Source organism: Chrysochloris asiatica, unplaced genomic scaffold (genome assembly GCF_000296735.1).
Source record: "Chrysochloris asiatica unplaced genomic scaffold, ChrAsi1.0 scaffold00017, whole genome shotgun sequence".
NCBI lineage: Eukaryota > Metazoa > Chordata > Mammalia > Afrosoricida > Chrysochloridae > Chrysochloris > Chrysochloris asiatica.
Window position 1 is genome coordinate 30,993,656 of NW_006408535.1, and position 12,290 is coordinate 31,005,945.

The 12,290-nt window shown below is 39.4% G+C and overlaps 1 protein-coding gene across 1 annotated transcript in view; it reads right to left on the reverse strand.

Annotated features, from left to right (window-relative positions):
• Window positions 1–12,290, reverse strand: part of LOC102825433 — a 30,634-nt gene that overhangs the window by 1,519 nt on the left and 16,825 nt on the right. The window contains exons 4-6 of the mRNA XM_006835538.1: window positions 6,812–6,926; window positions 6,438–6,724; window positions 5,990–6,053 (exon numbers count right to left, since the gene is read on the reverse strand). Coding sequence (XP_006835601.1) covers window positions 5,990–6,053; window positions 6,438–6,724; window positions 6,812–6,926 — 466 coding nt within the window. The remainder of the gene's footprint in view (window positions 1–5,989; window positions 6,054–6,437; window positions 6,725–6,811; window positions 6,927–12,290) is intronic.

Genomic DNA, 12,290 nt, shown 5'->3' on the forward strand with positions numbered 1-12,290 from the left:
TTCTATGACATGTCCCATTTTCCCTCCCCCCATTGAAGCCAAAATGGCTTGCCCATTGTCTTAATGGCAGTATTCTTATTTTAATTTCCTAGTCTTAGAACAGCCTGCTTGTTTCAACAATCTGTCTGCCAGACCTAGCAATCTCATAAATTCCTGAAGATGGGCCACCCCCACAAGAGCTATTTCTCACAGATCCTCCTCCTTTCTATTTACACTTATTGGTCTCATCTTTATTCACTCATCTTAAACCCTCATAAAATATATCATTTCTCGATGTCCCTAAGAGTACAGCTAACTATACCATATTAGGTTGCATCATACTTACGCCTTATATAACTAAAACACATACAACCGAAAATGCACTGGCCCCATTTTCTCCTTAAATGCCACGAATGAACAAATCATAAATATTTGATGCACACATAAATGTCCAAAAACCAATCTCTGGCCCATAGGCACACAGCCTCATTCAGTCCATGGGCTTAGAGTCCATAGCTGCTCCATGTCACCACCTCTGCTGTTGCTGCTTCTTCAGGCAGGGATCCCAAGTTCTACTCATGCCCTTCCTTCTTGATGTCCTGGGATTGGTCCTGAAATGAAAAATAACTATTCCCTCCTTTTAGCTACATATCTTCTACAATTACAGTTTTGACCATCACAACCAATACTACAACTGAAATAATACAATCTCATCAGCATCATTCCATACCCTCTTTCACCAGACAGACACATCTGGAAAACAGCAAAACTAGTCAGTGGGAATTTTCCTTTGACCCCTCATTCTAAAACCAAGCACACCCATGAAAATGTGTCAAGTCAGTCACTTATAGCAATAATAATGTCTAAATCACCCATACTACCAATCCAGTACACTGAGAAGACGTGCATGTTCCTCAATTTGAAGAGATTTTCATTCTGATTAGAATTTTTAGGAACTGCATCCATAAGCAAAAGTCCAGTCCATCAAATTGTAGCAACTGATGCTTGTTCAGAGTATTAAACATGTTTATATTTATTTAGTCAGGTTCTAGTCAGCTCAACAACCCTAGCCATCCAAGCTAGGTCAAATGAGTACCACCTGCAAGCTTGAGGGTTCACACATACCTCAGACACTTCAAAAGCTATCAGCTTTTCCTCTTATTTCATCTCAAGGTCAGTGGTGCATCAGCCAGCATATTGCTGGCTGGTTCCCTTCAACTTTCTGTCCTAAAAAGGGGTTTTCTTTGATGGGCCAACTTTCCTTGCCTCTGAAACTCAAAATGCCATTCTGTCTGCCTTTTTTTTTTTTAACTCACAAATCTTCAAGAGTTCTGGGTCGGTGTTCATATTTTTTCAAATGCAAATGTATCAACTCAACCTCTGGCTGAAGAGTCCACCTTAAATTCTAATGAATCCACTCAAGTATAGGCCAAAAGCCATCTGACAAACTTTCCTTAATCATAATTCTCAATATTTCTATTGTACATTTTACAATATTTTATTTTACAATAATAAGCAGGAGAAGCCAATATCCATAAGGTAATCAAACACATTAAAAATTTAAAACACTTAAGTTCCCTCCACCCTGAATTAACCCCATTCACATACATATGGCCATGGGCCTCTGACAGGGTAGATTTCAGTAGGCCATTTTGTTGTTATGTGCCCTGACCGACTCATAGGGACCCTGTACAGGGTTTCTGAGACTGTAAATCTTTACAGGAGCAGAAAGCCTCATCTCTCTCCTACAGAACAGCTGGTAGTTTCAAACTGCTGACCCTGAAGTTAGCAGCCTGATTCATAACCACTGTACTATCAAAGCTCCTTCCAGTAGGCCTTAATTCTTTTTTATACAGCTCCAGGCAACTCCAGAAGCTGCTCTCCTTTCAGCTGAAACGTTTTATCCCATTCCCCTTTGTTCGTTCTCCCACAAAACATTACAATTGTTTTAGGTCTAGAGCCATTTCAATGAATCCCACTCACACAGCCAAATGTAGACTTCCTCCGAATCTGCACTAGTCTTCACACTCAGGGCATGACAGTACATCTAATATCTGTTTAAATTCTAACTACTAACATGAGAAAAGTGAAGATTGAGGTGGCTATATTTTCCCACTTTCTAAACCACCCCTCTAACCAGTCAGTTAATACCAGCATTTTCAGCCCATTCGTTAGCTGTGATGCTTAATTCTGGCAGGCCCTTTGTGATAGTTTCATCAGGAGCTGTTCTGTTAGGAATACCACACTTAGCTCCCAATATTACACATACACCTACCTCCCTTTTCAGTTAGCATCATGTCTAGTGCTATTGTTTCCCCAAGACATCTGGCTAACTGCCCCTTATAGGGCATCTCTGGTGTCATTTATGAAACTATGGATCAAGAGATCCAGGGAGAGATCTCTGAGCTCAAGATTTCTCATGTTGCTCAGGTTTCTTGCAGAACTCTAGGGTGAAGGGAATTGGCAGCTGGACTAATACACATGTCCCAGTCCAATTGGAAGACAGCAAATCTTGGACATTCCCTTTTCCACAATACTCAGAGGGCCAAATAGGACACGGCTAGGTTCACCAGTGACATTTTGGACATGGGTGTAAGTTGTCAATTCTCCTATGGGCACTGTGAACTCTGCTCCCTGCCTTTAAAGACCAGAAGAGTGGTTCCTCATCCCTATGGAGAATGAAGAAATTGTCTTTGACAAGCCCTTACAAGTTTCATTTCCTCAAGCATCCTTGTACAGAGCCAACCTGCAGTACGTGTCCAAAGCCCAACTAAGGGAAAAGGGAATTGTCTGCGCCTGTGGTTTATCAGCTGCACAAACATGGCAATGACTTTTACTGAGAGCTTGCACTGAATATTTAACCCCTTCTACCCAAGCATTCACACGCCTATATTCTATTTCTACTTCTTATGTATGTCTTATGTCTTTTTCCTCAATCACTTCTACTCTTTCAGGGTCATTATTAAAGATTTCCTTATGGGCAGTAACAGGAAAAAGGCCTGGGTTTGGTGCTGAAGTCAGGGAAGGGAAGAATCAACTCCATAGACCCAGATTGCTACTCTTGGCTCCCTATAATTGAGATAAGCTCTGAGTCCTCCAATTTCCTGCAGGATAAAACTTGGCAAACACCTAACTTGATGGTTTGAGGGAAAGATGCCATAGTTACATCTACTATCAACCTTATCGGATGGTCATAGGCAAAAAACCTCCCCCATGGTAATGCGGAAACCTTGTACAGGGTCACTATGGGTTGGAACCGACTCAACGGCACTTAACAACAACAACAACATGGTAATGATACATTTTAATCATATTAGCATCCAAACCCACCCCATCTTGTCAGGACAGGTTAGAACCCCTGGGTCCTAGACCTGTATTACCCTGGTTTCATAGTCACTCCTTTACCCTGAGTACCACCCCCTCCCCCTCTACTAAACAGGAATTAAGTAAGGAGGAAGGACATTTCTAGTCCAACAAGAATAGTAACACTGAAAAGAACAGTCTGGAAACAAAGATAAAGATACTAAGACCTGAAAAATGGAATTGTTCTTTTGGCCAAGTAAAACAACAATATTTTTATCTTTTTCCTGGGTTTGGGGATTGTCCCCCCAAGCCCTCAACATTCTCCCCAGAGGACTGACAGGAGGAACGTCTGTGAGAGTCTCACCTGCTCCCTTCTTCCCTAAGCCTAGAATTAGGTTCCCCATTTTTTTTTTTTTTTTGGTCTTGGTGTCTGAGTTTCCTTGCATACTCAACTTCCCAAAATTTTCCTATGTTTGGGTACTCATGGAGATTTCTTGCATACAACCCCAAGATTTAACTTTGTCCACCTCCAACTGGATTGGGACTCCGCATTGCTTAGCATCCAAGATGCCTCTCAGTCACACAATGACCTTCGAAAATGCCTGACCACAAGGACAATACTTACAGTCCAATTTTCCTCCCCTAGCCTGTGCACAGCTTGCCTTGGAGCCGTGGTTACTCTGTTCTCAGTCCTCCACATCTCTCTCACTAATTCTGATCATCTTTTTAACAGTCTCAGGTCTTTTTCTGGCTCTCACTGGGAGGCAATCAACCCTGTGGAGCAGGCCGCCAAAACCAAAGCAGGACGTGTCTCCTTTTCCATGAGGGCTGCAGCTCCAAGTGGGCAGAAAATCCTGGATGGGCCCCCAAATTTGTGACAAACGTTGTCTATACTGATAAACACTCAAGTAATCCAATCTGTACTCGTTTTAGTGAGAGTGAGGTTTTTTTTTTTATTTGATTTTACAAAATCAGGCACTGAACACAGTAGACACAGGCAGACGCACATGGCCTGCCACAAATGTTTTTTATTCTTGTCTCCAAAAAGCCCCTCCTCCGGTTCCAGTTCCCCATATACCATTCTATGGCACATCCCATTTTCCCTACCACCAGAGAAGCCAAAATGGCTTGCCCATGGTCTTAATGGCTGTTGCTGTTGTTGTTAGGTGCCATAGAGTCGATATCTACTCATAGTGACCTTTATGCACAGCAGAAAGAAACACTGCCCAATCCTGGGCCAACCTCACTATTGTTGCCACGCTTGAATCCATCTATGATGCCACTTGGCTAATCCATCTTGTTGGTGGTCTTCCTCTTTTTCTCTGACCCTCCACCTTAACAAACATGATATCCTTCTCCAGCGACTGCTCCCTCTTGACAATATGTCCAAAGTATGAGAGATGAAGTTTGTCCATCTTGGCCTCTAAATTTCCTAGTCCTAAAACAGCCTGCTTGTTTCAGTAATCTGCCTGCCAGGTCTAACAATCTCTTGAATTCCTGAAGATGGACCACACCCACAAGAGTTATTTCTCACAAAGTAAATTGGGGGAAAAAAAAAAAAAAGAAAATGTTTCCAAGGATTAGAAATTTCACAGAAGCAAAAATACATTATTCCTCAATGAATACCATGTTTCCAGTATGATAACATCTTTAATGATTACTGAGTCAACATTGAAAAGTAACTCCAGGAAGTTTTATTCATTAGCCATTTGTAGCTATGCGAACTATTGAAATTAAAATGAAGGAAACACACAGTCGTCTTTCATAAATCATGAGGTTTGATTAACTGCCCTCTTCTAAACAGAAAATTTTGTATAGCAAATGTGCAGTACTATAGAGCAGCTTCTGGTGAAAAACAAACAAAAATCAATACTTTCAAGTTTAGCTTTCATCCTAGATTTTTGGTCTCCTGGGTAAGAAAACCTCCTTAAAATCAAAGTGACATGTCAACAAAATCAACTGGAATTTCTCCTCACACATATCTGTATAAAATAAACACATGTGGTCTTTTGGGACCATGCAATTGAATCGGTGAGCCTTGATTTCCTAAGGATAACCAGCCTCATAGAGAGTAGAGAATGAAGAGTGGAGAGCAAAACAGAGGAAATAAGCATACGTTCATTTGAATAATTTTACATTAGCTCCTCCTTCCCAACAGTCTTTCCAATGCATATACCACAAATAGTCAGTATCACTGTGAATTCAATATAATGTTGATCTTCACTGGTGATCCCCTTAGCTAAATTGTTGACCACAATGCAATTATTCTTTTCATTCCTTAAAAGTCCCATCCCACCCCTTGTCTTCACTTTCCTCCAAGTCATTATTAAACTACAAGAATTCAAACACTTGATATATAAAACACTTTTGTACATTTGTTTTTATATCCTAATCAGAGGAATCCTGGTAAGGCGCTGTAGAATGAGCAATGGACTGAAAGTTTGGTTTGAACTGCAGTATTAGTGGTTCAGAACACCCAGTCACTCCTAAGAAACCTGATACAGACTCTATGGCATTTAACAGAACAACAATATATGAAAATATTATGTGTCTTTTTTTTAATCATTGGAAAAAGTAAAACAAGACTTATTTCAAAATAGTAGGAATTTGGCAACTAGATTTCGGTCCTGTCCTTTAGTACCTAAAGAAATATGAAGTAAATTGAGTCATTCATTCCTTCTTCAACAATATGTATTTAAAAAATTACTAAAGCCCACATGTTCTAAGTCATTCAGCATCCCAAGGAATCTCCTCTCTTCTAAATGGGGCAGCTAAAATGAGGGGAAATAACCAAAGTATTAGAACTATGAAAAAAGAATATAGGGAAACCATTACAAAATTGGAAAGACAGCAGACTTGCAAGAATGAGAGAAACCTACAACACTTGCTCAATTTTGCTTCAGATTAGTTAAAAATAAAATGCTGAATGGAAAGCAAAGTTCCCCTGTGCTATGTCACATTAGATTTAGTTCTCCAGTTCCATAGTGGCTCCACAACTCTCGCTGTACATGGCCCAACTGTGTTAGAACTCAAATTCTTGAAGATGTAGTTATTTCCTGGACTAAGACAAGGTCCCTTTGTGGACTAAGCCTCCCTGCTGTCTCAGGAAGTTTGTGTTCAGCTCCCCCTGCAGTCACAAGCACTGTGTCACTCACAGCACAGAAGTACTCAGCTGAGTCGTCCAGATGGGCAGAGCGTTTCCTCAGGTTGAAGGATGATTCACTTTTTTTAAATTCAGCCTCAAAATCTTTGTTGCCTTTAACCAGGGTGTTCCCTGAATAGTACTTGAGGAGAAGCTGAAGACCTTCATTAGGGTATTTGACATACCAGAAGAGATAAGGAGTTGTACTATAGGAACAGTTGCACTTCAATTCCAGTGGCAATCCTTCAGTGACAGAGATTTGGACATCAGGCTGGGTCACTGACTGCCCTCTGGCTTCTCCTGAAAAATCAAAGTTATATTAGTGACAGCATTGCAGACTTCACTGTGAAAAGTATTTCCTATCAGAGTCTGTGAAATTTTACTTACTCAGAGCAATAGTCACCCCATATACTAAGATGGGCAGCAGAAACATAGCTAAGCAGTGGAGACAAACTCTTTTCTGGAAGATCTTCCTTGAGCAGGCACGAAAGTGGCTGCAGAACTAAGCAATTAAATATAGGACATGTGTGGAAGTTTAAGCTGAACAAGTTCTTTGCTTAGATAAAAATGCTAAAACTACTGAGCCTAGATGAGTTCTAACCACTGATTCTAGTCACATGTGCTTGACAGTAAAGAATATAGTGAAAGTTTTTCATCCAGTTGTAGGAGAGGCTGGGCCAATGAGGCTGGTCTTCAATAGAAACACAATCTCCAGTTTGTGCAGCATCGCCCTCTGGAGGCCAGACACAGAACCAAGAATCCACAGACTCAATCCAGAGACTGAAGATAATTAGTGTGTTCCTTCTATTTTCTAAGATATTATCTTAACACTTCCACAAATATGTTTCTTCCTAACTCAAAACTATGATGGCACTTCAAACTGTGAACTTTGTTCTTCTGACAAATACCAGAGGCAGGGTAGGACAGCCGTGGCACAGGAGGCTAACACTCTGAAAAAACATCTCATTCTGTGAGTTTGGCTAGAAGAGGATCTTGAAGAAAGAGGAATGGAAAACAGGATCTCATTTCAGGTCTCAGATTAAGCAATATGTAACATACCCAGCCAAATCTTGAAAGGGATGTTTTCATTCCTTCCTAGATGTTTGGTTCATAGACCTCTCTCAAAATAAACAAGACATTATTTGCAAGATCTCATGTGAGAAGTTTGTTCAATTTTTGAGTACATACATTAGTTCAACACCTGTTACAGGCCTCTAGGTTGACTTGTCTAGCAGTCTGTAGTACTGCCACAGCTTGTATGCTGCTGTGATACTGGAAGATATGCCACCAGTATTTAAGACAATAGCAGGCTAGCCGATGGTGGAAAAATTGCACTGGTACTTCCAGAAAAAGATTAGGAAGAAGGAGAGGCTTATGACTTCTGAATGTTTAGACAATGAAACATTATGAATAACAACAGAATATTGTCAGATATAGTACCAAAAGATGAAACCATAATGAGAAGTAGCAGAACATGGTCAGAAATAGTGCCATACGATGAGTCCGTCTGACTGGAAAGCTCTCAAATTACGAGTGGGAACAGTTGTCTCCTGAAAGTAGAGTTGACCATAATTACATGAGTGAAGTAAACTTTTGGAACCTTCCTTTGCTGATAGAGAACAAATCGAAACAAGGGAAAATAGCTAAAAACATGCAGAAATAATCAGATTGTGGAATGTAAGAAGCATGAATCTAGAAAAATTTGAAGGTGTCAAAAAGAAAGGAAACACTTAGAAGTTGATATCTTATACATTAGTGAGCTAAAATCTACCGGAAATAGCTATTTTGAATTAGGCATTCACCGGTTTACTATGCCAGGAACATCAAATTGAAGAGGAATGGTATAGCATTCTTCATCAAAAAGAAAATTTCATAATCTGTCTTTCAGTTCAACATTGTCTGTGATAGGACAATATCCACACACCTACTAGGAACACCAGTTAATACCACTAATATCCAAATTTACACCAAAATCATGAAACTGAAAACTTCTACCAGTTTGTTCAGTCTGAAATCAATCAAACATGCAATCAGCCTACTCCTGTTTTTTTTAAGAATTTACTTTGTTCTTGTTGCTAAGTGCCATTGAGTCGATACCAACCCACAGTGAACCTGACTAGGGTTTCTGAGGAGCAGCTGGTGAGCTTGAACCACTGATCTTGCATTTCAGACAGCTTTCTGGCACATTAACCCACAGTGCCACACCAGGACTCCCTTAGAATTTATTTTGTTGTGGTTGTTGTTAAGTGTAGGGACTAGTAAATGTGATTTTTTTCCCTTGCATCTTAGAAATGCTTGTCAATCCAGGATGCTACCACAGAAATCTGGAAACAATCTCTTTAGAAATGTAATCATCAAGAAAACTTATACTCCTACATATTCCTGGAAAGCAATGAACATGACTAGATGTCCTAGATAAGCAGAAATTTTATCTGAAAAAAAAAAAGAATGTAAATAGTTTTGTCCACACAGGTATATAAAGGATCCTGTTCTTGTCTGTCTTTGGGTTCTCTTTACTTGATTGTCTGTGATGAATCACATACATTCTGGGGTGTTGTTATACTACGTGCCATCCAGTCAGTTTAGACTCCGAGCTACACTGTGTAGGATTTCTGAGTAACAGTTGGTGGGTTTGAACTGTCTGTTGACTCTTGTGGTTTCCAGTCCAGTGCTGATTTTGTGGAAGAAATAAGGAAGTAAAGAATACAACAGAAATTTTCAAAGGTCAGCACGAAAGGACAAAGTCAAGTATTACAATGAAATGTGCAAAGACCTGGAATTAGAAAAACAAAAGGGAAGAAAAGAGTCAGCATTTCACAAGTTGAAAGAACTGAAAAAAAAATTCAAACCTCAACTTGAGATATTAAAAGATTCTATGCAGAAAACATTGAGTGATACAGAAAGCAATAAAAGAAGATGAAAGGTGTACACAGAGTCACTGTACCAAAAAGAAATGGTCGACGTTCAACCATTTCAGGAGGTAGCATATGATGAAGAACCTATGCTAGTGAAGGAAGAAGTGCCAACTGATTGGCTGGAATCCATATTGGTACCCATTCCAAAGAGATGTGACCCAACCTAATGTGGCAATCATCAAAAATATATCATTAATAACATCTGAAAGTAACATTTTACTGAAGATAATTTAAATATCACTGCACCAGTACATCAACAGAGAACTGCCAGAAATCTAAGCTGGTTTCAGAAGAGGGTATGGAAAGAATCATATCATTGTTGATGGCAAATGCTTTTTAGTTGAAAGCACAGAATACCAGAAAGATGTTTGCTTATGCTTCATTAATTATGCTAAAGCTTCTGACTTTGTGTATTATGACAAATTATTGGTAACATCATGAAGAATTGGCATGCCAGAATATTTCATTGTGCCCGTGAGAAATCTGTACATTAAACCAAAAGGCATTCACTCAAACACAACAAGGGGACACAGAATGGTTTATAACCAGGAACGGTGTACACAAAAGTTGTATCCATTCATCATATTATTCAATATGTATGCTGAGACAATAATCCGAGTAATTGAATTATATGAAGAAGGACATGACATCACGAATGGAGAAAGACTCATTTACAACCTGCAATACGTAGATGATACAACCTTGCTTGCTGAAAGTTAAAAGAACTTAAAATATTTACTGATGAAAATCAAAGACAACTGCCTTCGGTTTGAATTGCACCTCAGTGTAAGATCAACAAAAATCCTCACAACTGGTCTAACAAATAACAACATAATAAATAGAGAAAATATTGAAGTTGTCAAGGACTATGTTTTGCTTGGATTCATAATCAACATTCATGGAAGCATCAGCCAAGAAATCAAACGATGCATTGCATTAGACAAATTTGCTGCACAGGACCTCTTTACAGTGTTCATGAGCAAACTCGAGAACTAAGGTACTCTTAATCCAAGTTATACTATTTTCAATTGCTTCATATGCATGTGAAAGTTGGCTAATGAATATGAAGTTCATAAAAGAATTGATGTCTTTGAGTTATGGTGTTGTTGAAGAATATTAAAAGTACCATGGAAAAACAAACAAATCTGTACTGAAAGGAATGCAGCCAGGATGTCCCTTAGAAGCTAGGATGACAACACTTCATCTTTCATACTTGAAAAATGTTATCAGGAGGGACAACTCACAGGAGAAGGGTATCATGCTTGGTAAAATGGGATGTCAGGGAAGTCCTCTAACAGGATGGATTGGCACAATGGCAGCAGTAAGGAGCTCAAACAAAACAACAACTGTGAGAATGGCACAGGACCAGGCAGTGTTTCATCCTGTTGTGTATACGGTTGCTGTGAGCTGGAACCAACTTAATGGCACCTAACAACAACAACAACTTGGTGTAGAGGTTTTCTGGATTTGGAGTAGATTATGTTTTCAGTTTGATTTCTCTAATGGACTCTGTGACTGTTGTTTCACAATTCTGCTATTTTTTTTGTTAAACTAAAGTCTATACCTTCTGGTTCTATCCCTAAACTTTCTCATCCATGGTTTCTCACTTGAAAGAATAAAAGAGGAGCCTAGCTATTCTTCCATAAAGATTACAGCTGTTCTAAGGGGGAAAAAAGAAAACATATTCTAGGTTGTTATTGTTGTGAAGTGCTGTCGAGTTTGTTCAAACTCATAGCAACCCAGTATAGAGTTTCTGAGGCTGTAAATCTCTGTATATAGAAAGACTCATCTTTCTCCTGCCAAGCAGAGCAGTTGGTGGACTCAAACCAGAGCCACCTTGCTCCCTAGAATATTCTATGTTGTTGTTGCTGTTAAGTGTCATCACGTTAGTTCTGACTCATAGCTAATTTGCATACGGCTTCTGAGGATCAGCTTGTGATTTTGAACTGCCGATCTTGTGGTCCAAACCCACCTTGAGGCCAGTGCATTATTCCAAAACACCACACCACAATTCAGCATATTCTGTGTTGTTGTTGTTGTTAAGTGCCATAGAGTCAGTTCTGACTCATAGTGATCCTCTACATGGTTTCCAATGAGCAGCTAGTGATCTTGAATCTCCAACTGTGTGGTTCAAACCCATCTTGCGATTCAGCACATTAACCCACAACGGCACACCATATTCTATAGAGACCCCTTCATTAATACTTAATCAAGACAAAATACATCCTCCAGAACAGGGAAGCCATCAGCATGATGAGTCCAACAAATCCACTGCCACGGGGCTCATTATAGATGATGGAAGAAACAATCACGAAATCATGATTGACAGTAGATCAATTCATTACTATGCAGGTAGGACTATGGAAGCAAAAAAGAACCAACACTGAACTGTGTGCACAATTGCAGATTGAAAAAGCTTGCAGGATTGGTCGTGGGGCTTTGACTATCAGGTTATGAGATAGTTGGGATAGGATTCATGACCACGTAGCATCGACAGTTTAAATGAGGAGAAAAAGGAAAGAGGTAGTAACTTTAATTGTGATGTTTAATTTTTAAAAACACTCTGAAGTTTTGCATTTGTATATAACTTCGTATTTATTAATACAAAGATGTATGGATAATATAATATTACCTTTATATTATAACTTGCTCATATTACATAATATAACTGTGTAAAAATAATTGGGTACTTCCATTATCTTGTTAATATATATCAATAATGTTGTTGTTGTTGTTGTAACGTGCCATCGAGTCTGTACCTACTCATAGCAACCCTATGTACAACAGAATGAAACACTGCATGGACCTGGGCCAACCTAGCAATTGTTGCCACACTTGAGCCCATTGATGATGCCACTTTGCCAATCCATCTCGCTGGGGGTCTTCCTTTTTTTTTCTGACCCTCCACCTTATCCAGCATGATATCCTTCTCCAGCAACGGGTCACTCCTG